The sequence below is a fragment of the Oncorhynchus tshawytscha genome, linkage group LG19 (genome assembly GCF_018296145.1).
Source record: "Oncorhynchus tshawytscha isolate Ot180627B linkage group LG19, Otsh_v2.0, whole genome shotgun sequence".
Classification (NCBI taxonomy): domain Eukaryota; kingdom Metazoa; phylum Chordata; class Actinopteri; order Salmoniformes; family Salmonidae; genus Oncorhynchus; species Oncorhynchus tshawytscha.
In genome coordinates this window covers 1,056,049-1,080,023 of record NC_056447.1, presented here as the reverse complement: position 1 = coordinate 1,080,023, position 23,975 = coordinate 1,056,049, and the positions used below count along the sequence as shown (strand labels likewise).

The 23,975-nt window shown below is 41.6% G+C and overlaps 1 protein-coding gene across 1 annotated transcript; it reads right to left on the bottom strand.

Annotated features, from left to right (window-relative positions):
- Positions 1 to 233: 233 nt before the first annotated feature.
- Positions 234 to 23,716, bottom strand: LOC112219080 (D(4) dopamine receptor-like). Its single transcript, XM_024380289.1, has 4 exons — positions 23,244 to 23,716; positions 16,101 to 16,213; positions 13,138 to 13,823; positions 234 to 2,882 (listed from the first exon to the last, which is right to left on the bottom strand). Exons 1-4 carry the CDS (start codon positions 23,514 to 23,516, stop codon positions 2,671 to 2,673), a joined length of 1,284 nt encoding a protein of 427 aa, XP_024236057.1. The 5' UTR covers positions 23,517 to 23,716; the 3' UTR covers positions 234 to 2,670.
- Positions 23,717 to 23,975: the final 259 nt, after the last annotated feature.

The window sequence follows — 23,975 nt, the reverse complement described above, 5'->3', positions numbered from 1 at the left end:
CTGTGTCCTGCACCTGACTCCGTCCCACCTGCTGCACATTGACTCTTAACACTATGATGTTTATTTACACTATCATCTGAATATCAACTGTAGGGTGCCAAGAGCACACAACTTCTCACACAGCTGATTGCAGAAAGAAATGTGTTCTAATAAACCCAGTCACTGCGCAATATTCCCAAATGCAATCTCGGGAAAATACAATGGCGGAACCCCAGTTTTTATGTGCTGAATTATTTATTTCTCAACTTACATTTTTTGAGCAATTGGCAGCGTTTTACAATCTTGATCGTCTGGCATGACAACATAAAAGTAACCGCAGGAAGCGCACCAGTCATTTGAATGCATAAACGGTAGGCCTATATTCACTGTAAAATTCACACAATTACACTGTAGTTATAAACACTGTAAAAATCACATGATTTTATTAGTGCCTGCGCAAGTTTTTTTTTAGGACATTTAACAAGCGACAAGATCATATTTAGAGCCTGTGATCTAGCTAATGATTAACCCATTGTGGTAGACAATACAGAGAAGCAACCCCATGCTTCAGCCATGTAGTCAAGATGCTGCATCAGACAGGTGATAATGCTTTTTGCTCAAATAAAACACTTGTCTGATAATATTGCTTTTCATCAATATGTTATTGGACAAATTTCTGAAGGGGAATATTTCATTTTAAAGATTTAATATAGGCTATATGTCATCATTGAAAGGGGGATGGTTTTATATTTGTTTTCCAAACAATCAGTGTAAATGTCAGATTTTATGGTTGGCTATAAGGTACTTGCCCAGACTGCAAATGAAACATGAAATCACCTACAATTGAAACTCTGCTAGCATAACTTGCTTTCCTGTGATCTTGGCCTGGGACAGAAATGTCTCATTCGGGCCAGTAATTTTCACTTGTTACTGGCTAAGTGTGCCACTGGCAAATTTACCTTAATGTCAAGCCCTTGCGCTGCATCATTCATGGGGGACTACATGTTTACTATTGCCTTGTTTATTTTGAGAGAAGCTACCCTCTACATTGCTGACATAAACAATCAACCCCACTCCAGTAGTTACTTTGGATCACGGGGAGGGAGTTAGAGGAGTTGTCAAGGGCCATCTATTGACAGACAGTCCAATACTTTGTGGGTTTCTGACTGTAATGAGAGATGACACACTCAGATCTACATAAAGGCATTGGCTTGGGAGAGACATGCATCCCTCTTTCTTGTCTGTCCATCCACCTTCACAATTTCAAAGTGGACCCAAAGTACGTTTCCACTCGGCTGTCTCTCCCGTCCTTCAAACAACTCTAGAACGGCCATCTCCATTCTCCTAGTTGAGATAGACGTGAATATCTTTGAATATAATTTGCTTCTGATGTCTTGGAGGAGACTGAAAGAGAATATCTTAACTCATTTGGGTCATAGTGTAAGGGAGACTTGTCATAAGGGGGTTTGTGGAAAAACAACGTTTATGGAAGGACTGACATTAAATCTTCCAACTCACACACCCATTATGTAATCTGAGTCATAGATACACAGGGTGATTACCATTTCCAGTCACTCCTCTAAATGCCCTGAATTGCATTTGACATTTATGTTAGCTCATAAATGCTGCAGAGCTAGTTTCCCCTGCCCTGATTTGAAATAGGTCTAATGTTTTTAATTCTTTCTCCACCTGTTGTTGTTGCTAGGCTAACCTCTGTCCCCCACCTGTGGCTGATGGACCAATCATCCTGGGGGAGAAGCTTGCGAATGTACATTACTCTGTCAATACTTGTCACATTGCAAGCAGACGGTGTCTGAAATTGCTCCATCATATTTCATCCTCCCTCTTAAAGCTTTCTCCTTGGATTTGAACCATGAAACTCGTGTTGTTTCTTTTCTTGTATTGGATACATGATTTGCGCTGCTAGGCAACAGAGAGGAAACTGTATTTGTTATTTAGCCCTTTTTTTAAAATGACTTTGTCCGTTTGTCAAAAGCCTCAATTTCCGTATGGGCGAGAAGGATATTTTTGAATGAGGTTTAATTTTGTTGTGGGGATCTTTATCAGACTCAGTCAGGAGTTGGATTAGGATTTGCAGTATAATCATGGTTGTGTGGAGAAGTGTTTTATTTTAATTTTTGTCAATGACGCAGTGTTCTAACCCCGGTCCTTAATGTCCACACAGTTTAGGGACAGAAGTCCTAATTTAAGTGAGAAAAATAAGTAATCTTAAAGATACAATTTAATTACCACTAATAATCTAAGAAATTGATCCCTTGCTGGTATTTCTTAGCACCTTTTTTAGTTGGAGGGATTCAATGCAATTCCTTACCACAAAGCTTTCCACATAAAACATGGAAACAACATATGGCAAGCTGACAAACAACATTGCTGTCACAATAGGATAAATCACAAGCATTTATCAACAGAAAAAAATAAAATCCCAAGTGGGAGAAAAATATGCAATCGCAAGATTTTCTGTACAGCAAAGCACAAATTTGATATCGTAACATCTTACAATGGTATTGTTCATTGTGCTTTTTTGTCCATTCATCAGCGGTGGTACCAGATCTGTTTTTGCTGTGTTGTCAATGACCATAGGAGTTACAACGACAATAGAAATGACAATGACCATAGGAGTTCCTTGTCATGATGACAAATCTGGGACCAGGCTAGTTGTGCTCATCTTGTCTATCGGTATATACAGCAGCTGTGGAGGAATTTATTGAAGTAGTTCCTGAACTCTGTGTTGAAAACTGTGTAGATGATGGGGTTGAGGGCGCTGTTGACGTAGCCCAGCCAGGTGACGATGCTCATCAGCCATGGGGGGATGTAACAGGTGGCACACAGGGCCCGCATGGTGTGGACCACGAAGAACGGGGTCCAGCAGAACAGGAAGGCACCTGGGATGGAATAGACACACACATACAGGCAGTCAGGCACATACACAAGCAGGTACACACACACGTAGGAAAACAGGTACGCGGTACTCACAAACGTAGGAACATAGGTACACGGTACGCACACACAGGCAGGCACACACACACACACACACACACACACACACAACAAAGTGGGAGGTTTATACTGAGGCTCTTTAGATTTCTGCTTAAGAAATCGTAAACCACAGGGATAGCAGTAAAATGATACCTCTGAGACTTCTCTCATTTATGAAACGATTATATGTCAGGCTGACACATGCTTGAAACTCTTTATTACTACATATGTAGGATCTTAACTTTCCTGCAATGCAGAACATTTGAGGTTTAACAATGCTTCTGAAATGTGTCATTTCCACTTAGAAATTTCAAACTTGATTTTCCCCTACAAAAATGTCCAGTAATATTATAATCCACATAACAATTAACATTTCCTGTTGCTGCCAGATTATTCTCCTGCTGTAGCAAATTGGCTCAAAATAAGATCACACTCGGTCTCAAATGGCACCCTATTCCCTTTACAGTGCACCACTTTTGACCAGGGCCCATGGTAAAAAGTAGTGCAATTTATAGGAAATGGGGTGCCATTTGGGACTCAAAACCAATTTAATAACACAGGAATTGCTAAATATATCATGAGTCTTACTTTGAGGACATCATTGAGTGGCGAGTGGGAATAGATCTAGCTAGCAATAAGTCAAACGCAATCAAAATCAAAGATTGGTCCCTATAAATACAGTTTACCCTCTTAGGGCTCCATTCAGATGGCTGTATTTCAGATTGAAGTAGTCTGAAGAGACCCTGCTGATAGGATTACGTTTTTTTTTTTCTTCCACTGAGCCTAAATTACATCTGCATCATGAAGTGTGATCATATCCTAATGATATACTGTAGGTAAAACAGTGCTATTTACAGAAATACTTACAACAGATCATGTCCATATCAGAGGGATAGGGTTGTTAGAACGATGCTAATGGTGGATATACATTAGGGGGAAGTCAGCCCCATTCTGTATTGTAAAGGGTTGTTAGAACGATGCTAATGGTGGATATACAGTAGGGGGAAGTCAGCCCCATTCTGTATTGTAAAGGGTTGTTAGAACGATGCTAATGGTGGATATACAGTAGGGGGAAGTCAGCCCCATTCTGTATTGTAAAGGGTTGTTAGAACGATGCTAAAATGGTGGATATACAGTAGGGGGAAGTCAGCCCCATTCTGTATTGTAAAGGGTTGTTAGAACGATGCTAATGGTGGATATACAGTAGGGGGAAGTCAGCCCCATTCTGTATTGTAAAGGGTTGTTAGAACGATGCTAATGGTGGATATACAGTAGGGGGAAGTCAGCCCCATTCTGTATTGTAAAGGGTTGTTAGAACGATGCTAATGGTGGATATACAGTAGGGGAAGTCAGCCCCATTCTGTATTGTAAAGGGTTGTTAGAACGATGCTAATGGTGGATATACAGTAGGGGAAGTCAGCCCCATTCTGTATTGTAAAGGGTTGTTAGAACGATGCTAATGGTGGATATACAGTAGGGGAAGTCAGCCCCATTCTGTATTGTAAAGGGTTGTTAGAACGATGCTAATGGTGGATATACAGTAGGGGGAAGTCAGCCCCATTCTGTATTGTAAAGGGTTGTTAGAACGATGCTAATGGTGGATATACAGTAGGGGGAAGTCAGCCCCATTCTGTATTGTAAAGGGTTGTTAGAACGATGCTAATGGTGGATATACAGTAGGGGGAAGTCAGCCCCATTCTGTATTGTAAAGGGTTGTTAGAACGATGCTAATGGTGGATATACAGTAGGGGGAAGTCAGCCCCATTCTGTATTGTAAAGGGTTGTTAGAACGATGCTAATGGTGGATATACAGTAGGGGAAGTCAGCCCCATTCTGTATTGTAAAGGGTTGTTAGAACGATGCTAATGGTGGATATACAGTAGGGGAAGTCAGCCCCATTCTGTATTGTAAAGGGTTGTTAGAACGATGCTAATGGTGGATATACAGTAGGGGGAAGTCAGCCCCATTCTGTATTGTAAAGGGTTGTTAGAACGATGCTAATGGTGGATATACAGTAGGGGAAGTCAGCCCCATTCTGTATTGTAAAGGGTTGTTAGAACGATGCTAATGGTGGATATACAGTAGGGGGAAGTCAGCCCCATTCTGTATTGTAAAGGGTTGTTAGAACGATGCTAATGGTGGATATACAGTAGGGGGAAGTCAGCCCCTTGATAGAACTGCGCCAGATCGAATTATGTTTGTGTGTAAAGCTACCCTGCCTAGCCCCCTGCTTGGCTGAATAATTCAGAAATGCTGATGGGATTTCTATTAATATCTAGAATGAACATTAGGATGAGTGATAGATAGATAGATAGACACTAACTGTTGCATGCTGGGTAGGTCTGCGTTGGGTCCCAGATGTCACCCTATTCCTTATAGTGCACTACTTTTGACCATGGCCCATAGAGGTCCGGTCAAAAGTATGGCACTACATAGGGAATAAAGGTGCCATTTTTGACACATCCCTGCTCTGAGCATCAACTCCCTTTGGAAGCTGGGCTTTCCTTTCTCCAACTCACTTACTGTGGAGGGAGGCCTTTGGCTGAACAACATAATGTGAGGCAGAAATCAGATTAGATTTTATCCTCCCAAGAATTCAGCCATCTCAAAAGGAACTCAAGCTATGGATAAAGTGTCCAAGTCATCTAATGTAGGGTGTCTCATTAAAACCTGGTCCCCTTGTGGGTCCCCCAGGACCAGTATTAAGAACGCCTTATCTAATGTAATAATGTGTTTCTGAGTTCCTTCCTACCAGACAGCTCCATCACTCCTGCCATCACTCCTGCCAATCCTGCCATCATCACCTCCTACTGCACCATCGAGAGCATCCTGACTGGTTGCATCACTGCCTGGTATGGCAACTGTTCAGCCTCTGACCGCAAGGCACTACAGAGGGTAGTGCGTATGGTCCAGTACATCATTGGGGCCAAGTTTCCTGCCATCCAGGACCTCTATACCAGGCGCTGTCAGAGGAAGGCCCTACAAAATGCCAAAGGCTCCAGCCACCCTAGTCATAGACTGTTCTCTCTAATACCGCACGTCAAAGGGTACCGGGGCACCTAGTCTAGGTCTAAAAGGCTTCTTAACAGCTTCTACCCCCAAGCCATAAGACTCTTGAACAGCTAATCAAATGGCTACCCAGACTATTTGCATTGCCCAACCCTCTTTTACACAGCTGATATTCTCTATTCATTATCTATGCATAGTCACTCTACCTACATATACCTACATATACAATTACCTCGACTAACCTGTGCCCCAGCACATTGACTCTGTGCCCGTACCCCTTGTATATACAGTAGTGAGGCTACTGTAATCTTACTGCTGCTCTTTAATTATAAAAATAAATAAAAAATGTACTTATCAATTATCAACACTTATTTTTCTTAAAACAGCATTGTTGGTTAATTAAGGGCTTGTAAGTAAGCATTTCACTGTAAGATCTACATCTGTTGTATTCGGCGCATGTGGCATACAATTTGATTTGACTATTAAATAAAGGGAGGGATATGAGGATTGAGTGAGGCTGGTTGGAATGGTGTCGTCTCTCAAAGGAGAGTCCCTTATTGTCAGACACCCCCTGACTTTGAGGCATGTATAAGTATTTTACCCACATAACTCTTTGCAGTCTACATCAGGGGTTCTCAAACTTTTCGGGTCTGGGGACCCCTTTTGTGATTGCAAATTCATCAGGGACCCCCTCATAGTCAGAAAACAACTTGAGTGTAATACAAATAGTCTACAGGGAGTTTTACTATGACGTCTACAGTGCAAGACTGGACAAACCAAATCTCAGGCCCTGGGAGAGAACATGTAAAAGGCCTCTTGGCATTGGAGAGAAAATGTTGCCATTTTCAAGCTAATATCCTGCAATTCTACACATTTTGTCACTGGGCAAAGAAATGTTTTGTTGTTGCAGGTTTAAAGCTAATATCCTGCAATTCTACACATTTTGTCACTGGGCAAAGAGATGTTTTGTTGTTGCAGGTTTAAAGCTAATATCCTGCAATTATACACATTTTGCTGTGAGGCAGAGAGAAAACTTTGCAGTTTTAAAGCTTAAATTACAGTGCGTTTATGTATATATACAGTAGAAGTCCAAAGTTTGGACACACCTACTTGATCTTTCTTTCTTTTAATATTTTCTACATTGTAGAATGGTAGTAAAGACATCAAAACTATGAAATAACACATATGGAATCATGTAGTAACCAAAAAAGTGCTACACACACAATTCAAAATATATTTTAAATTTGAGATTCTTGAAAGTAGCCACCCTTTGCCTTGTTGACAGTTTTTCACACTCTTGGCATTCTCTCAACCAGCTTCACCTGTGGCGCAGCGGTAAATGGCACTCTATCTCAGTGCTGGAGGCACTGAGATAGGTTTGAATCCAGGCTGTATCACAACCGGCCGTGATTGGGAGTGCCATAGGGCGGCGCACAATTGGCCCAGCGTCGTCCGGGTTATTGGAAATAATTGTCCGGGTAAGTAAGAATTTGTTCTTAACTGACTTGCCTAGTTAAATAAATGAAATAAAAAACCTGGAATGCTTTTCCAACAGTCTTGAAGGAGTTCCCACATATGCGTGGGGCACGTCTTGGCTGCTTTAACTTCACTCTGCGGTCACACGCATCCAAAACCATCTCAATTGGGTTGAGGTCAAGTGATTGCGAAGGTTGGGTCATCTGATGCAGAACTCCATCACTCTCCTTATTGGTCAAAGAGCCCTTACACAGCCTAGAGGTGTGTTTTGTATAATTGTCCTTTTAAAAAAACGAATGATAGTCCCCTAAGCGCAAACCAGATGGGATTGCGTATCGCTGCAGAATTCTGTGGTAGCCATGCTGGTTATTGTGCCTTGAATTCTAAATAAATCACTGACAGTGTCACAGGCAAAGCACCTCCACATCATCACACCTCCTCCTCCATGCTTCACGGTGGGAACCACACATGTGGAGATCATCCGTTCACATACTCTGCATCTCACAAAGACATGGCAGTTGGAACCAAAAATCTCAAATTTGGACTCATCAGACCAAAGGACAGATTTCCACCCATCTAATGTCTATTGCTCGTGTGTCTTGGCTCAAGCAAGTCTCTTCTTATTGGTGTCCTTTCGTAGTGGTTTCTTTGTAGCAAATCGACCATGAAATCCTGATTCACACAGTCTCCTCTGAACAGTTGATGTTGAGATGTGTCTGCTACTTGAACTCTGCGAAGCATTTATTTGGGCTGCAATCTGAGGTGCAGTTAACTCCAAGGAACTAATCCTCTACAGCAGAGGTAACTCTGGGTTTTCCTTTCCTGTGGCGGTCCTCATGAGAGACAGTTTCATATAACATGGACTTGGTCTTTTACCAAATAGGACAATCTTCTGTATACCACCTCTACCTTGTCACAAATGAACTTTTAACAAGGCACATCTGTTAATTGAAATGCATTCCAGGTGAGTAGTTTAGCTGGTTGAGAGAATGCCAAAAGTGTGCAAAGCTGTCATCAAGGCAAAGGGTGGGTACTTTGAAGAAACTCAAATAAAAACAAATCCAAAATATATTTTGTAACACTTTTTTGTTTGAATACTACATGATTCCATATGCATTATTTCATAGTTTTGGTACTACATGATTCCATATGCATTATTTCATAGTTTTGGTACTACATGATTCCATATGCATTATTTCATAGTTTTGGTACTACATGATTCCATGTGTGTTATTTCATAGTTTTGATGTCTTCACTAATATTCTTCAAAGTAGAAAATAGTCAAAATAAAGAAAAAACATGAATGAGCAGGTGTGTCCAAACTATTGACTGGTACTGTATATATATATATATATATATATCATTTTGGGGTATTAGTTTTGAGTTGAAAAACTGATAATTGAGTAGTGTGGATACCAATATCCCTGTGAGCCAACCAGGCCCAGGGTAAAGAACATAATTTAGAACATTTTAACCAGGAAAAGCCCATTGAGATCCAGAATCTATTTTTCAAGAAGGCAGCAACAATCAATACCTTACAGAATTAAAACGTACAACAATTAAATACAATTCAACAACATGATTCTGCCTAAAAAAAACATTTACGCTCCTCTGTAACAGTCTCCCATCAAAATTGTAGATGAATAATGTTACACTGTATTGTATGACACACTTGAAACGTATTTCCTGGATTCCTTGGTTGAAAGTAATTTCATCTGTTAGTAATATTCATAAAAAATATGAAATGAAATGCAGTACCATCACTGATCCCACTTTGAGAAAACCTTGGTCTCGACGACTTCTTCTGTTTGTCGCAGGATTTTGATATGATCAACCTGTATGTCAAATCTATTTCATTAACTTTCTTGAACACCGGGTTTTATCCTCAAATGCCATTGTATATAGGCCATGCTTCAGTTCTGCCTTTTCAATAAATACACCAACTCCATTAATCCACACCATCCCTGGACAGATGGACTCAAAGATGGCACAAGGAAACAAGGCTGATCGAGGTCTGTAACGGCTCTCTTCTATCTCCTCCTCTGACGAAGAGGTAGAACAAGGTTCGGACCAAAATACAGCGTGGTTAAATCGAGACATCTTTAATGATGATAAATACGAAACATAAAAAACAAGAAACGGAACGTGAAAACCTAATACAGCCTGTCTGGTGACAACTAACACAGAAACAATCACCCACAATCACCCACAAACACCCACAAACACCCACAATCACCCACAAACACACAGTGAAACCCAGGCTACCTAAATATGGTTCCCAATCAGAGACAACGAGAATCACCTGACTCTGATTGAGAACCTCAGGCAGCCATAGACTATGCTAGACACCCCTACTCAGCCACAATCCCAATACCTACTAAAACCCCCAATACCACAACACAACACAAAATAACCCTATGTCACGCCCTGGCCTGACCAAATAATTATATAAACACAAAATACTAAGACCAGGGCGTGACAAGGTCACTTTGAGTGTTTCTCTCTCTTTCTCCCCTCTCCTCCCCCCTTATCTTTCTCCCCCTTTTTCCTTGTTCTCCATCTGCCCTAGTAGACATTTTGCTCAGTATTCATTTGTGTGTGTGTGTGCTGTTCCTTTAGTGTACGACTTTGCAGTATGTATGATTTTGGCATGGAGAAGGGAAGAATCATCCAGAATGATTTCCTGTCATGCCCTCTGCCTGTACCCTGTGGGGTTGTGTGTGTGTGTGTGGGTTTGTCTACTGGAACAGACTACAGGATTGGCTATCTGGCTTAAAGCAGTTGCACAAGTTCTCACAGGCAAGGAAACTGCATGAATAATATGTGAAATGCTAGAAATGTCCATGCCCCGGATAATTGTCATTCAATTTTGATAATACATTATCCTGTACAAGTATCTTTGCTCAGGTGTATTTATGGTTCCATACTTCCAGTCAGAAGGCTGAACACCAACAAAATGGTGATGCTGTAGGGATAACATCATTTCTAGGTCTTAAGGGCACAGGTAAACCTTACATGATGATTGGATAAAGGATTATGTTTAAGTTAATTAGCCAGTATTCGCTAAATGGTATTATAATGACTTGTTAGGCCCAATAATGACCCTGTTTATTTAAGAAAGATGTAACTGTCTTGGCTTTCGAAGCTTCTGATAGGCTAATTGACAGCATTTTAGTCAATTGGAGGTGTACCTGTGGATGTTTTCCAAGGCCTACCTTCAAACTCAGTGCCTCTTTGCTTGACATCATGGGAAAATCAAAAGAAATCAGCCAAGACAGAAAAAAAAATGTAAGACCTCCACATGTCTGGTTCATCCTTGGGGGAAATTTCCAACCGCCTGAAGGTACCACGTTCATCTGTCCAAACAATAGTACACAAGTATGAACACCATGGGACCATGCAGCTGTCATACCGCTCAGGATCCGCTCAGGAAGAGATGCATTCTGGCTCCTACAGATGAACATACTTTGGTGCAAAAAGTGCATATCAATCCCAGAACAACAGCAAAGGACCCTGTGAAGATGCTGGAGGAAACAGGTAAAAAATTATCTGTATTCACAGTAAAACGAGTCCTATATCAACATAACCTGAAAGGCCGCTCAGCAAGGAAGAAGCCACTGCTCCAAAACCACCATAAAAAAGCCAGACTATGGTTTGCAAATATACATGGGACAAAGATCGTACTTTTTGGAGAAATATCCTCTGGTCTGATGAAGCAAAAATAGAACCGTTTGGCCATATTGACCATTGTTATGTTTGGAGGAAAAAAGGGGGAGGCTTGCAAGCCAAAGAACACCATCCCAACCGTGAAGCACGAGGGTGGCAGCATCATGTTGTGGGGGGGCTTTGCTGCAGGAGGGACTGGTGCACTTCACAAAATAGATGGCATCATGTGTCAGGAAAATTATGTGGAAAATTATGTGGAAATGGGTCAAATGAAGTTAAAGCTTGGTCGCAAATGGGTCTTCCAAATGGACAATGACCCCAAGCATACTTCCAAAGTTGTGGCGAAATGGCTTAAGGACAACAAAGTCAAGGTATTGGAGTGGCCATCACAAAGCCCTGACCTCAATCCCATAGAAAATGTGTGGGCAGAACTGAGAAAGTGTGTGCGAGCAAGGAGGCCTACAAACCTGACTCAGTTACACCAGCTCTGTCAGGAGGAATTGGCCAAAATTCACACAACTTATTGTGAGAAGCTTGTGGAATTATTCTGACATTTCACATTCTTAAAATAAAGTGGTGATCCTAACAGACCTAAGACAGGGAATTTTTACTAGGATTATATGTCAGGAATTGTGAAAAACTGAGTTTAAATGTATTTGGCTAAGGTGTATGTAAACTTCCGATTTCAACTGTACCTCAATGCCGGGATGGGATATGCCACTCTACCCCACATTTGAACTTTTCTAAACTTACATGAAGAAAGCAGAAATACAAAACAAAATTCTGGAAATATTCCCTTTTCACTGGGACCATTGAGTGCTGAAGATTGTAGCGCATAAAAATCATCAGTCCTTCGTTGCAACACTCACTACGGAGTTCCAAACTGCCTGTGGAAGCAACGTCAGCACAATAACTGTTCGCCGTTATCTTCATGAAATGGGTTTCCATGGCCGAACAGCCACACAGAAGCCTAAGATCACCATACACAATGCCAAGCATCGGCTGGAGTGTCGTAAAGCTCACAGCCATTGGACTTTCAGTGGAACGCGTTCTCTGGAGTGATGAATCACGCTTCACCATCTGGCAGTCCAACGGATTAATCTGGGTTTGGAGGATGCCAGGAGAACGCTACCTGCCCAAATGCATAGTGCCGACTGTAAAGTTTGGTGGAGGAGGTATAATGGTCTGGGACTGTTGTTTATGGTTTGGGCTAGGCCCCTTAGTTCCAATGAAGGGAAATGACATTCTAGACAATTCTGTGCTTCCAACTTTGTGGCACCAGTTTGGGGAAGGCCCTTTCCTGTTTCAGTATGACAATGCACAAAGCGAGGTCCATACAGAAATGGTTTGTCGAGATCAGTGTGAAAGAACTTGACTGGCCTGCACAGAGCCCTGACCTTAACTCCATCATACACCTTTGGGATTAATTGGAATACTGTCTGTGAGACAGACATAATCGTCCAACATCAGTGCCCGACTTCACTAATACTCGTGGCTGAATGGAAGCAAGTCACTGCAGCAATGTTCAAACATCTAGTGGAAAGCCTACCCAGAAGAGTGGAGGCTGTTATAGCAGCAAAGGCGGACCAACTCCATATTAATGACCATGATTTTGGTGTTCGACAAGAAGGTGTCCACATACTTTTGGTCATGTAGTGTACTTCTCCTGACACATATCTCGCGCCTGCTTTGTGGTATCATAATATAACCATAATGGCGTTCCGACCCAGTGCAGCTCAGGTGTAAAAAAGCGTAACAGTAGGGTGGGAATCATCTGGCTAGTTCTCTTGGTGATGACTCAGACCGCACAATGCACAGAAGATTGACCATGAACATATTTACAATTCATATTTTGCGGTTGTTGTGTGGCTTGGTTTGTTCAGATTACATTTAGTTATTACAACAGTTACATTAACAGTTGCATCTGTGCCCAACCAACAGTGTTACCATAATAGAAAAAGTGCAAAGTGCCAACCAAACAGATAAGAGAACAAAAATGATCCAACTCACCCACAACGACAGGAAGCACCTTCATGGCCTTCCTCTCTCGGCAATTAATCTTGGCCCTCTTCTTCTGGTGAGGGTCGGTTTGGGGGTGGAGGTTGTACCTAATGTTAGAGTAGGCCACCACGGTGGGCACAGGGCCGTCCTTGTACTCTGTAGTTGTTAACGAGTTGTTATAGGGGCGGTCTGGTGTGTCTGGTGAGGAGTTATTATAGGGGCCGTCTGGAGACTCTAGGGGGTAAGGGTCCAGCTCTTCCAGATTAATATCCTTTAGCTCTGGCTTCATGTCTGTGAGCTCCTTCCTCTTGATAATGGGGGGTAGAGGAGGAGGCAGGGAGTCCAGCGGGGGCACGGAGGCAGTTGCGTCCTGGAACTTCCTACAGACCAGGATGCTGCTCCTCAGCTTGGCCTTGCGTGCCTCCTCCCACCTCCTCAATCCCCGGAACATGCCGCAGTAGAGGAGGAGCATGATGGGACAGGGAATGAAGAAGGAGCAGACAGAGGAGTAGACCACGAAGTTGTCGTCCTCCAGTTTACACTCTGTAGAGTCCCGCTGCGGGACGTTTTGGATGCCAAACATGACGGGTGAGGCCACTGCCAAGGCCAGGATCCACGTGCCGGAGAGCAGGAAGATCTGTCTCTGATCAACATGCTTAAGGTTGTAGTTGAGTGGAATGGAGACAGCGATGAACCTGAATTAATCATATCAACCAGAGAAAAGATTGAGAGGAGCTGTATTCACTATGTTTTCACTTTGTAGAAGAGAGACATTCATTAATGATTTCCTTTGATCTATCATTATATACTAAACAAAAAATATAAAACGCACCAAGCAACAATTTCAAAGATTTTACTGAGTTTCATTTCATAGAAGGAAATCAGTCAACTAAAATGAATTCATTATGCCCTAATTTATGGATTTGACATAACTGAGCAGGGGCACAGTCATGGGGAGGCCTGGGAGGACCAGCCAATCAGAATTAGTTTTTAGGGCTGGTCTCTATTACAGACAGAAGTACTCCTCAGTTTCATGAGCTGTCTGGTTGGCTGGTCTCAGACGATCCCGCAGCTGAAGAAGCAGGATGTGTAGGGCCTGGGCTGGCGTGGTTACACATGGTCTGCGGTTGTGAGGCCGGTTGGAGCTACTGCTAAATTCTCGAAAACGACGGAGATGGCTTACGGATAGATAAATGAACATGACATTCTCTGGCAACAGCTTTGGTGGACATTCCTACAGTCAGCATGTCAATGACACGCTCCCTCGGAACATCTGTGGCACTGTGTTGTGTGACAAAACTGCACATTTTAGAGTGGCCTTTTATTGTCCCCAGCACAAGGTGTACCTGTGTAATGATCATGCTGTTTGGCAAAGGAGAAATGCCCACTAACAGGGATGAAAACTAATGTGTGCACACAATTTGAGATAAATAATATTTTTGGTGCGTATGGAACATTTCTGGAATCTTTTATTTCAGTTCATGAAACATGGGACCAACACTTTCCATGGTGCGTTTATATTTTTGTTTATTATAGTACAGGGGTGTCAAACTCATTCCATTGAGGGCTGCTGTTTTTCCCTTTCAATGTGTGTCCAATTAAGACCTGTACAACCAGGTGAGGGGAGTTTTTAACTAATCAGCAACCTTAACTCATCAATTAAGTACAAGGGAGGACCGAAAACAGACACTCGGCCTTCTGTGGAATGAATTTGATACATGTGTTCTAGTACATTAACTTTGACACAAATATATTGTGTACACTGAGTGCAAAAACATTAGGAACACCTTCAGAACAGCCTCAATTCTTCGGGACATGGACCCTACAAGGTGTCAAAAGTGTTCCACAGGGATGCTGGCCCATGTTGACTCCAATGCTTCCCACATTTGTGTCAAGTTGGCTGGATGTCCTTTGGGTGGTGGACCATTCTTGATGCACACGGGACACTGTTGAGCGTGAAAAACCCAGCAGCGTTGCAGTTCTTGACACACTCAAACTGGTGCGCCTGGCACCTACTACCATTCCCCGTTCAAAGGCACTTAAATCACTTGTCTTGCCCATTCACCCTCCTAATAGCACACATACAAAACCAATGTGTCATTGGTCTCAAGGCTTAAAAATCCTTCTTTAGCCTGTCTCCTCCTCTTCATCTACACTGATTGAAGAGGACATCAATAAGGGATCATAGCCTTCACCTGAATTCACCTGGTCAGTCTTTTATGGAAAGGGGCATGTGTTTGGATCCTTTGGTAGGCTTTAATTTATTAAAACAATTATATTATCCCCATTTGTGTGAATGCTAATGAGGTTTTCTTGGCTACAGGCAACACAGAGGTAACAAATACCTCAACAGGCCCTATATATCTTAATGTCAATGATAGGCGTTGTAACAGTGAGCAATGAAAAGGATAATCATATCAGCTAATGTTCCCATGCAAATGCTACCAGTTTATCAAATGGAAACATATTTTATCCTGAGGTTTTACGTCTTGTAAGTTTCTCTCTCTCTGCTTCATTTGTGCTTTCCGTTAACACTGATTGGTTTCAGGAAGAAAGGGGGAAGAGAGAGATGACAGGTCATTGCTGGAGATATGGTTATTTTCCTAATCCGATCTAGTGGAGGAGACACTATGACCTATGACTTGGGCTGATAGCGAAAGCAGCAGGGGTCTCCTCCCTTGTGCTGCTAACGCTGCCAGCACAACTCCCAGCAAAGTGCTTTGGGAGAGAACATGTTAGTATTGGTATTCAATGGCTCAAACATTCGGACACAGGGTAGGAAAGTTAATTGGAATCCATAGATTATTTTAGTGAACTTGACCTAGCTCAAACATCATGGGGGGGATATCAATGAATCGACTCATGCTTGTATTGCAGGGCTGTTTCTGTTATAAGTCACACTTGATGTCAGCGCTTTTACCACCACCTGAGAGGTCGGACCGAATCTTAACAGAGAGTTAAAGGTCGATAACCTGTCGATGCTGATGGCGCAGAGGTTGAATATGGAGGCCGTACACAGCATCACGTCCATGGTCATCAGGCCGTCGCAGACATGCATGTTCAGTGACCACAGACCACCCTGGAACTGAAACAGAGCAGCAAACACACACGGTCAGACAGGCAACATCACTGAAGTTAAAAATAACTTTGTCTCTTTCTCAATCTTTCCTTGATTCCAAGCTGCCTTTCTCCTCGTCTCTATAGGGTGATGACCTTCGATATGCTCCTTCGGTATGGTTGAGAAGGAGGCAAGGACATAGGATGCAAGGAATCGCGGAAAGATGAATTGAGATAAAGCCAAGGTCTGCTGACTACCCTTTGCCCCTCCCTGCCCTCTGATGACTTCCACAAGGTCTCGCCCTTGGCTAGCGTTCTGCACCCACCAGATTGGCTGTGTGTGAAATCAATTTCCTCATTAGAGCTGCTGCAGCTCTATCATAGAGCTGAGCAGAGTGAAGGCCCTCTGGCTGATTGGAAATTGCAGGCGTGGAGCACATGTCAGTTATGACAAGTTTTGGCCTTGACACAATTTAGATGATTTAATGGTATTCTAATCACATATTTTAATTGGCTTGTTATTAATAACGTCTTTCTCTCTGATTTGGCTGCCAGGTTGGGGACATGTGTTCCCTGTCATGTAACGTGTAACATGTGGCTCTGTTCCAATAACATGTAAAAACACATTTCTCCTTCCATCATTCCCATTACGGAAAAACCACATGAATGTCACGTGAAAAATTACATGAATTCTCATGTCATATCATTTAAAGGCATGCGTTTTTTGAATATTTCTCAGGTGATGATAATTCACATGAAACTTCACATGGATTTTCACATGTTTATGAACCTAACCTTTCACATGTGGATTCAAATGTTCACGTGCACATTTTTGTGATGCCCTGCAATGAGTCGTTGGAAAACACACAAACAGTGTTTAATTTAGAGTGGTTTTCGAATTGCATATTTGGCTCACTTTGACATACATGATTACATTGTGTATTGTTATTTATACTAGGGCTGGACGATATGGCCAAAATACATCACAATATTGTTCTAATTTTTGACAGTATGATGTTATTTTATGTTTTTGAATAATAAGAGCTATTTATATGAGTAGTACATGACCATAGGGTGGCAACAAATACATTCTAAGTTGTTTTAATGGGTCTTTCTCTCTTCGGATTGTTTTATCAATCAAACTTCAACCAAAAATCAAAAATCTCTCTGCATTTTCATCTATTTCTGTATTTTCTTCACTCATTATCATTTCCACACTGTTCCACACGTTTTTGTCTATGAATGCCGCCATTTTGTGAAAAAGTACATTTTCCTTTATTAGAAAAATGATTATATTTTATGACCATGACGTATACTTACCAAAAATATAAACGCAACACGGAAAGTGTTGGTCACATGTTTCATGAGCTGAAAGAAAAGATCCCAGAAATCTTCCATATGCACAAAAAGCTTATTTCTCTAAAACATTGTGCAAAAATGTGTTAACGTCCCTGTTAGTGAGCATTTCTCCTTTATCAAGATAATCCATCCACCTAACAGGGTTGGCATATCAAAAAGCTGATTAAACAGCATGACTATTACAAGGGTACACCCTGTACCGGGGAAAATAAAAGGCTACTGTAAAAATTTTCAGTTTTGTCACACAACACAATGCCACAGATGTCTCAAGTTTCTTCACCAGCGGAATCGTCTGAGACCAGCCACCTGGACAGCTGATGAAACTGGATTGGCACAATAGAAGAATTTCTGCACAAACTGTCAGATACAGTCTCATAGAAGCTCATCTGCGTGCTCGTCAACGTCATAATCGACTTTAGTGGGCAAATGCTCACCTTCAATGGCCACTGGTATGTTGGAGAAATGTGCTCTTCAAGGATGAATCCTGGTTTCAACTGTACCGGGCAAATGGCAGACAGCGTGCAAAGCGTCTTGTGGGCGGGCAGTTTGCTGATGGCAACATTGTGAACAGAGTGCCCCATGGTGGCGGTGGGGTTATGGTATGTGCAGGCATATGCTACGGACAATGAACACAATTGCATTTTATCAATGGCAATTTGAATGCACAGAGATAGCATGACCAAGTCATGAGGCCCGTTGTTGTGCCATTCATCCGCTGACATCACCTCAGGTTTCAACATAATGCACAACCCCATGTTGCAAGGATCTGTACACAATTCCTGGAAGCTGAACGTTTTCCAGTTCTTCCATGGCCTGCATACTCACCAGACATGTCACCCATTGAGCATGTTTGGGATGCTCTGTATCAACATGTACGACAGTGTGTACCCCTATATGAACTTCAACTCAGTAAAATATTTGAAATGATTGCATTTTGAGTTTATATTTTTGTTCAGTTTATTTTCAATAGATTCAATGGCAGTCTTTAGTTTCGCCACACTGGGCATTGTGCCGATTTCTAGGTAGATTACCTTTTTTCATCAATAACTAGGGTATGGGTAGGGCTCAGGTAGCCTCTCTCTAATTGGATCACTAACATTTTGAAGCTGAGCTCTTTGCTCGTGCCCTGCTGCGCAGTACAGTCCTATCTGCATCAACAGGCCTACTGCTATGTAGTAAAATACAGTTTACTGCCCAGCCATAATTTATACAGCAATTATTATTGAACATGTCCTCACCTGGGATTTGAATCTCTTGGTTTACGGCATTCCGATCTTCCTTTGGACTTTGGACTTAAAACTAAATCTTAGCTTTGTTAAAAATACATAAAACCCTCAAATTATATCAATGATGAGAAAGAATAGTCAGATTAACTGACTATTAACTGATTAACTAAAATAGCAATGCAGATGGAACTCTTTTGCTAAGTGCAGAGATGTATTATACAGTGCCTTCAGAAAGTATTCACATCCCTTGACTTTTTCCACATTTTGTTGTGTTACAGTCTGGATTAAAACTATACTGAATTGAGATTTTTCCCACTGGCATGAACACAATACCCCATTAATGTCCAGGTGGAATTATGTTTTTCAAATTTTCTACGAATGAATTAAAAAGGAAATGCTGAAAGGTCTTGAGTCATTAAGTGTTCAACCCCTCTGATGTGACAAGTGAATAAATACTGTAAATCCAGGAGTAAAACTTTTCTTAACAAGTAATAAGTTGCATAGACACACTCTGTGCAATAATAGTATTTAACATGATTTTTGAATGACTACCTCATCTCCCACACATACAATTATACGTAAGGTCAGTTGAGCAGTGAATTTCAAACACAGATTCAACCACAAAGACCAGGGAGGTTTTTCAGTGCCTCACAAAGAAGGGTACCTATTGGTAGATGGGTAAAAATACAAGAAGTAGACATTGAATATTCCTTTGAGCATGCTGAAGCTTTTAATTCCATTTTGGATGGTGTATCAATACACCCAGTTACTACAAAGACAAAGGTGTCCTTCCTAACTCGGTTTCCGGAGAGGAAGGAAACCACTCAGGGATTTCACCATGAGGCCAATGGTGACTTTAAAAAAGTTACACAGTTTAATGGCTGTAATAAGAGAAAACAGGATGGATCAACAACATTGTAGTTACGTCACAAATAGGCACTAAAGTAAAACTGCAATAAATGTGGAAAAGAAATGTACTTTATGTCCTGAATACAAAGCGTTATGTTTTGGCCAAATCCAACAAAATAAATCACTGAGTGACACTCTTCATATTTTCAAGCATGGTAGTGTCTGCATCATGTTATGTGTATGCTTGTCATTGGCAAGGACTATGGATTTCTGTAGGATAAAAAGAAAACAGAATAGAGCTATGCACAGGCAAAATCCTAGAGGAAAACCTGGTTGTCTGCTTTTCAACAGACACTGGGAGACACAAAATTCAGTTTTCAGCAGGGCAACAACCTAAAACACAAGGCCAAATATACACTGGTGTTGCTTACCAAGACCACATTGAATGTTTCTGAGTGGCCTAGTTACAGTTTTGACTTAAAATGTCGTAAAAATCTATGTTAAGAGTTGAAAATGACTTTCTCGCAATGACCAACAACCAACTTGACAGAGCTTAAATAATTGTTTGAAGAATAATGTGCAAATATTGTACAATGCAGTTATGCAAAGCTCTTTGAGACTTACCCAGAAAGATTCAAATCTGTATTCGCTGCCATAGTGATTGTAACATGTATTGACTCAGGGGTGTGAATACTTGTACTTTCTGAAGGCACTGTTGTTAATGAATGTGTAAGGGACTTTGTGGGGAAGCAGGAAAATCAGAGGCTGTAAGTTAAAATCCCAGGTGGGGTCATATTGACAAGTCAGTACTAAGTGATCATGTCAAATGTAATCATATTGTCATTGATTAAAGATTTTTACATTATTTCTGCTGAACAGTCCCAGATGGTCCTAAACCATGATAAGTAATGGTCTGGGGAGGTTTAAAGTAAGTTCATGATCACACGATGTCCTGACGACTGGTAAAACAAATGTCTTGAAAACATCTTACAAATGTCCTAACATGCTCATCCAGTTATGTTCTTGGGTTGATGTGTCATGGTCCCCTGGAGCTTTTTTGTCAAGTTTCCGTTTTGTTCCAGTAACATTCCCAAAGACGTTTCTACTACCTTCTCGAAACGTTGTGTCATGGTTCCCTGGAGATTTTGTGTAGTTCCAGGGGTGTCCCCAAGGACGTTATTGGGATCTTGTGTCATGGTCCCCTGGAGGTTTTTGTTTAGTTCGGGAACTAAACAAAAACAACACCCAGGGATGTTTTTAGGACATTCTTGGGATGTTGTGTCATGGTCTCCTCCCCTCCTCCAGGGGACCATGACACAACGTTCAGAGAAGTCCTAAAAACATCCTTGGGGACGGCCCTGGAACAAACCGGGAACTAGGCAAAACCTCCAGGGGACCATGACTGTTTAAATTGAATTAATGTCAATTATGCTTTTTAAAATAAAACATTCTAAATTGAATTTGATAACTGGGCTTTCACATGTTCAAATGTTGTCATGTGTAGTTTAACTTTATCATGTTATAATTTTGCATCCCCATGTTATCAGATCTTTACACGCGACATTTGAGCACATGTGAAGTTTCATGATATCACATGTTCCCATGTTGTCACACTTATTTCACAAGATCATGTTTTCACATGTGTAGTTTTATGTTATTGCATGTTGCTTTTAACATGTTTTCACATGTGATCACAAAATGTGTTTTTTTTCTGTAAGTTTCCTTCTTTAAGTCCTTGAATCACTGAAAGCAAAGATTCCATCATAAAGCCGATTTATGGTCAATCTGGTTTCTGTATTAGTCAAACAGCATTTACTGCGATGTGGCCTCTGCAGAAATCAGGGCATTCAAAGTCTTGCTCATCATTGAGCAGAGCAGAGCTGTTGTGAAGGAAGTTGTCAAGGAAGTGAGTTTGTGTTTATACAGGACGTACCACCCCCACCTACCGTCAACCAATCATGTCAATGCGGAGTTATATGGAGCCCTCCACATTGTTACAAAATTTGGGTCGTGCACTGCGATGCGGTATGGAGCTTGACTTGGACTTCGGAGGCTCCGCAATTGCTTCACACCCAACGTACGGAGTCTCCGGACCACATTTCCGGATCAAGCATAAATCGTATTTTACACCAGCCATGTTAAATCAGCATTCCCCCCAAGGAAAGGAGATAAGGAGGGATGCGAGGCATGATGGATGCATTCTCAAAGAATTAGAACAGGACCCCCCAATTTCATCCATCGATTCATCCATGGTCTCTTTCCGACTGGCCAGTTGGTTGCTATATCAAGCACTCTTGAAGGGGCCATAGTGGTGTCCAGTGTGATGCTTGGGACAGTGACCCTGGGAATGGAATGTTCTGTCAGTGAAAAACCATTGTTCCTATGCTGGGTCTCTTGGCTACTAGTGGCTGTCTGGCTGAGGGAGGGGGGGGGCTGAGAGGAGGCGCTAGTCAGCCTCATTTCCCCGGCCCAGTGTTGACTGCCTGCTGGGACAAATGTGTGTATTGTGCTGCGATTGTTGAGGCATGTGCTGTGGCAGAACGGATGGGGATGCAGCCGTGCAATGACTCGCTGCAGGGGGTTTTGGTCCCATCAGTGGAGAGGCAACCCACGCATCCCCCGAGGGGTCAAATACAGTTCATGCCTACAGTGTAGTTACAGCTGTGTGGTTGTTGGCGTTAGATTGAGTTACAGGTTTGGGAAATTCTGCTAATCCACAGTAATTTTTAAATTTTTAAATTTTACCTTTATTTAACTAGGCAAGTCAGTTAAGAACAAATTCTCATTTTCAATGAAGCCTAGGAACAGTGGGTTAACTGCCTTGTTCAGGGGCAGAACGACAGATTTCTACCTTGTCAGCTCGGGGTTTTTGAACTTGCAACCTTCCCGATAACTAGTTCAACGCTCTAACCACTAGGCTACCCTGCTGCCCCTATAAGTAATGACTTATAGACAGTAGATCTAAGCGTATCTGATTATTTCTGAAATACTTAGAAATAGTATACATATTTGTGAAGTTGAAAATTCAGTATGATCTGGTGAAGTCATGTCTCAAATACTCAGTGGTGTTTGCAAGCCAAATGAGAAGTTTTGACAGAATAGCTTTGACAACAGCAGCAATCTAGGCACACATGCCTTAGCAAACCGTTGGATTAATGAGCTAACTGTGTTTATCCAGCATTCACATCATCCATTCTGTGCAGTGTTCACCCTTGCATCAGCTGCAACACATGTAAATGAACCTGGCCCCAATAGATGATAGGTTGTTAGACAATAACCAATTGTGCAAATATGGCATACTATTATATATGCAAAATATCAATGACAATTGATATTATTGGTTAATAACATGTGGTCTTGTCTGTCATAATCTGTGATTTGGATTGATAGATGTTATATTACATTATAAACAATGTTACATTATGTGCTCTAATTTGAAATAGCTTCCAATCACAATTAATTGGCCATTTCGAATGAATATCATAAATTATTATAATGATTAATACTATCACTACTACTAATATTATTAATATGAATCATCATCATAAAGTCACATTGTTTTAATCTTAATAAAATGCATGGCTTTGACTGAGGCACCATACCATTTTGAGACATATTACTCACCTCAACATATATAAACAGTGGCAAAACCAAAACTGCCAACATCAAATCAGCCACAGCCAGACTGACTATGAAGTAGTTGGTTGTAGTTTTCAAAGCTTTTTCCCTGTACACGCTAAGGCACACAAGCAAATTTCCACAAATGATGACCACAATTAGCAATATTCCGAATATCAGAGCAGGGAAGTTATAGTCGGTGTCCCGGGTTTGTGCGGTGTTAATTTCGGCACCCAGAACTAGCACGGTGTTGTTTGAGACGGTGAGGTTGGCTGGCATTTCTGCAGACAGCCGCTCTTGCACCTAAAAAGATCCACTCTCCCTTTCTCCTAATAGAAGAAGATGAAGTTCAATCACGGCAGGTCCGAGAGAAAGCAGCAGTCTTGAAAGGGATTTTCATGTAGGCATCTCTTCAAACAGGTATACAGGATGGGTTTCTTTTGCCATCTCGAAGTCTTCATCACTGAAAACTCTGTTGAGACGCCTTGTTGTTGTCCTTTATTATATTTTCAGCACTGTGCACGCTGGACAGAGCCACAGAGCGTCATGCTTTCCAGCAACAAGCTTGCTCTTCAGGCGCGCTCTCTACGCGGGGTTCCTGCTGACAATAACAGGCAGCAAAATTACTGCCAGTCGACCCTGACCCATTGGATTCATTCCCTTTAATGTATCTATTTAAAATCCAGTCACTTTGGCACAACACTAGTGTGTTTCTCCCCAAGCCCAGTTATTTCCAGT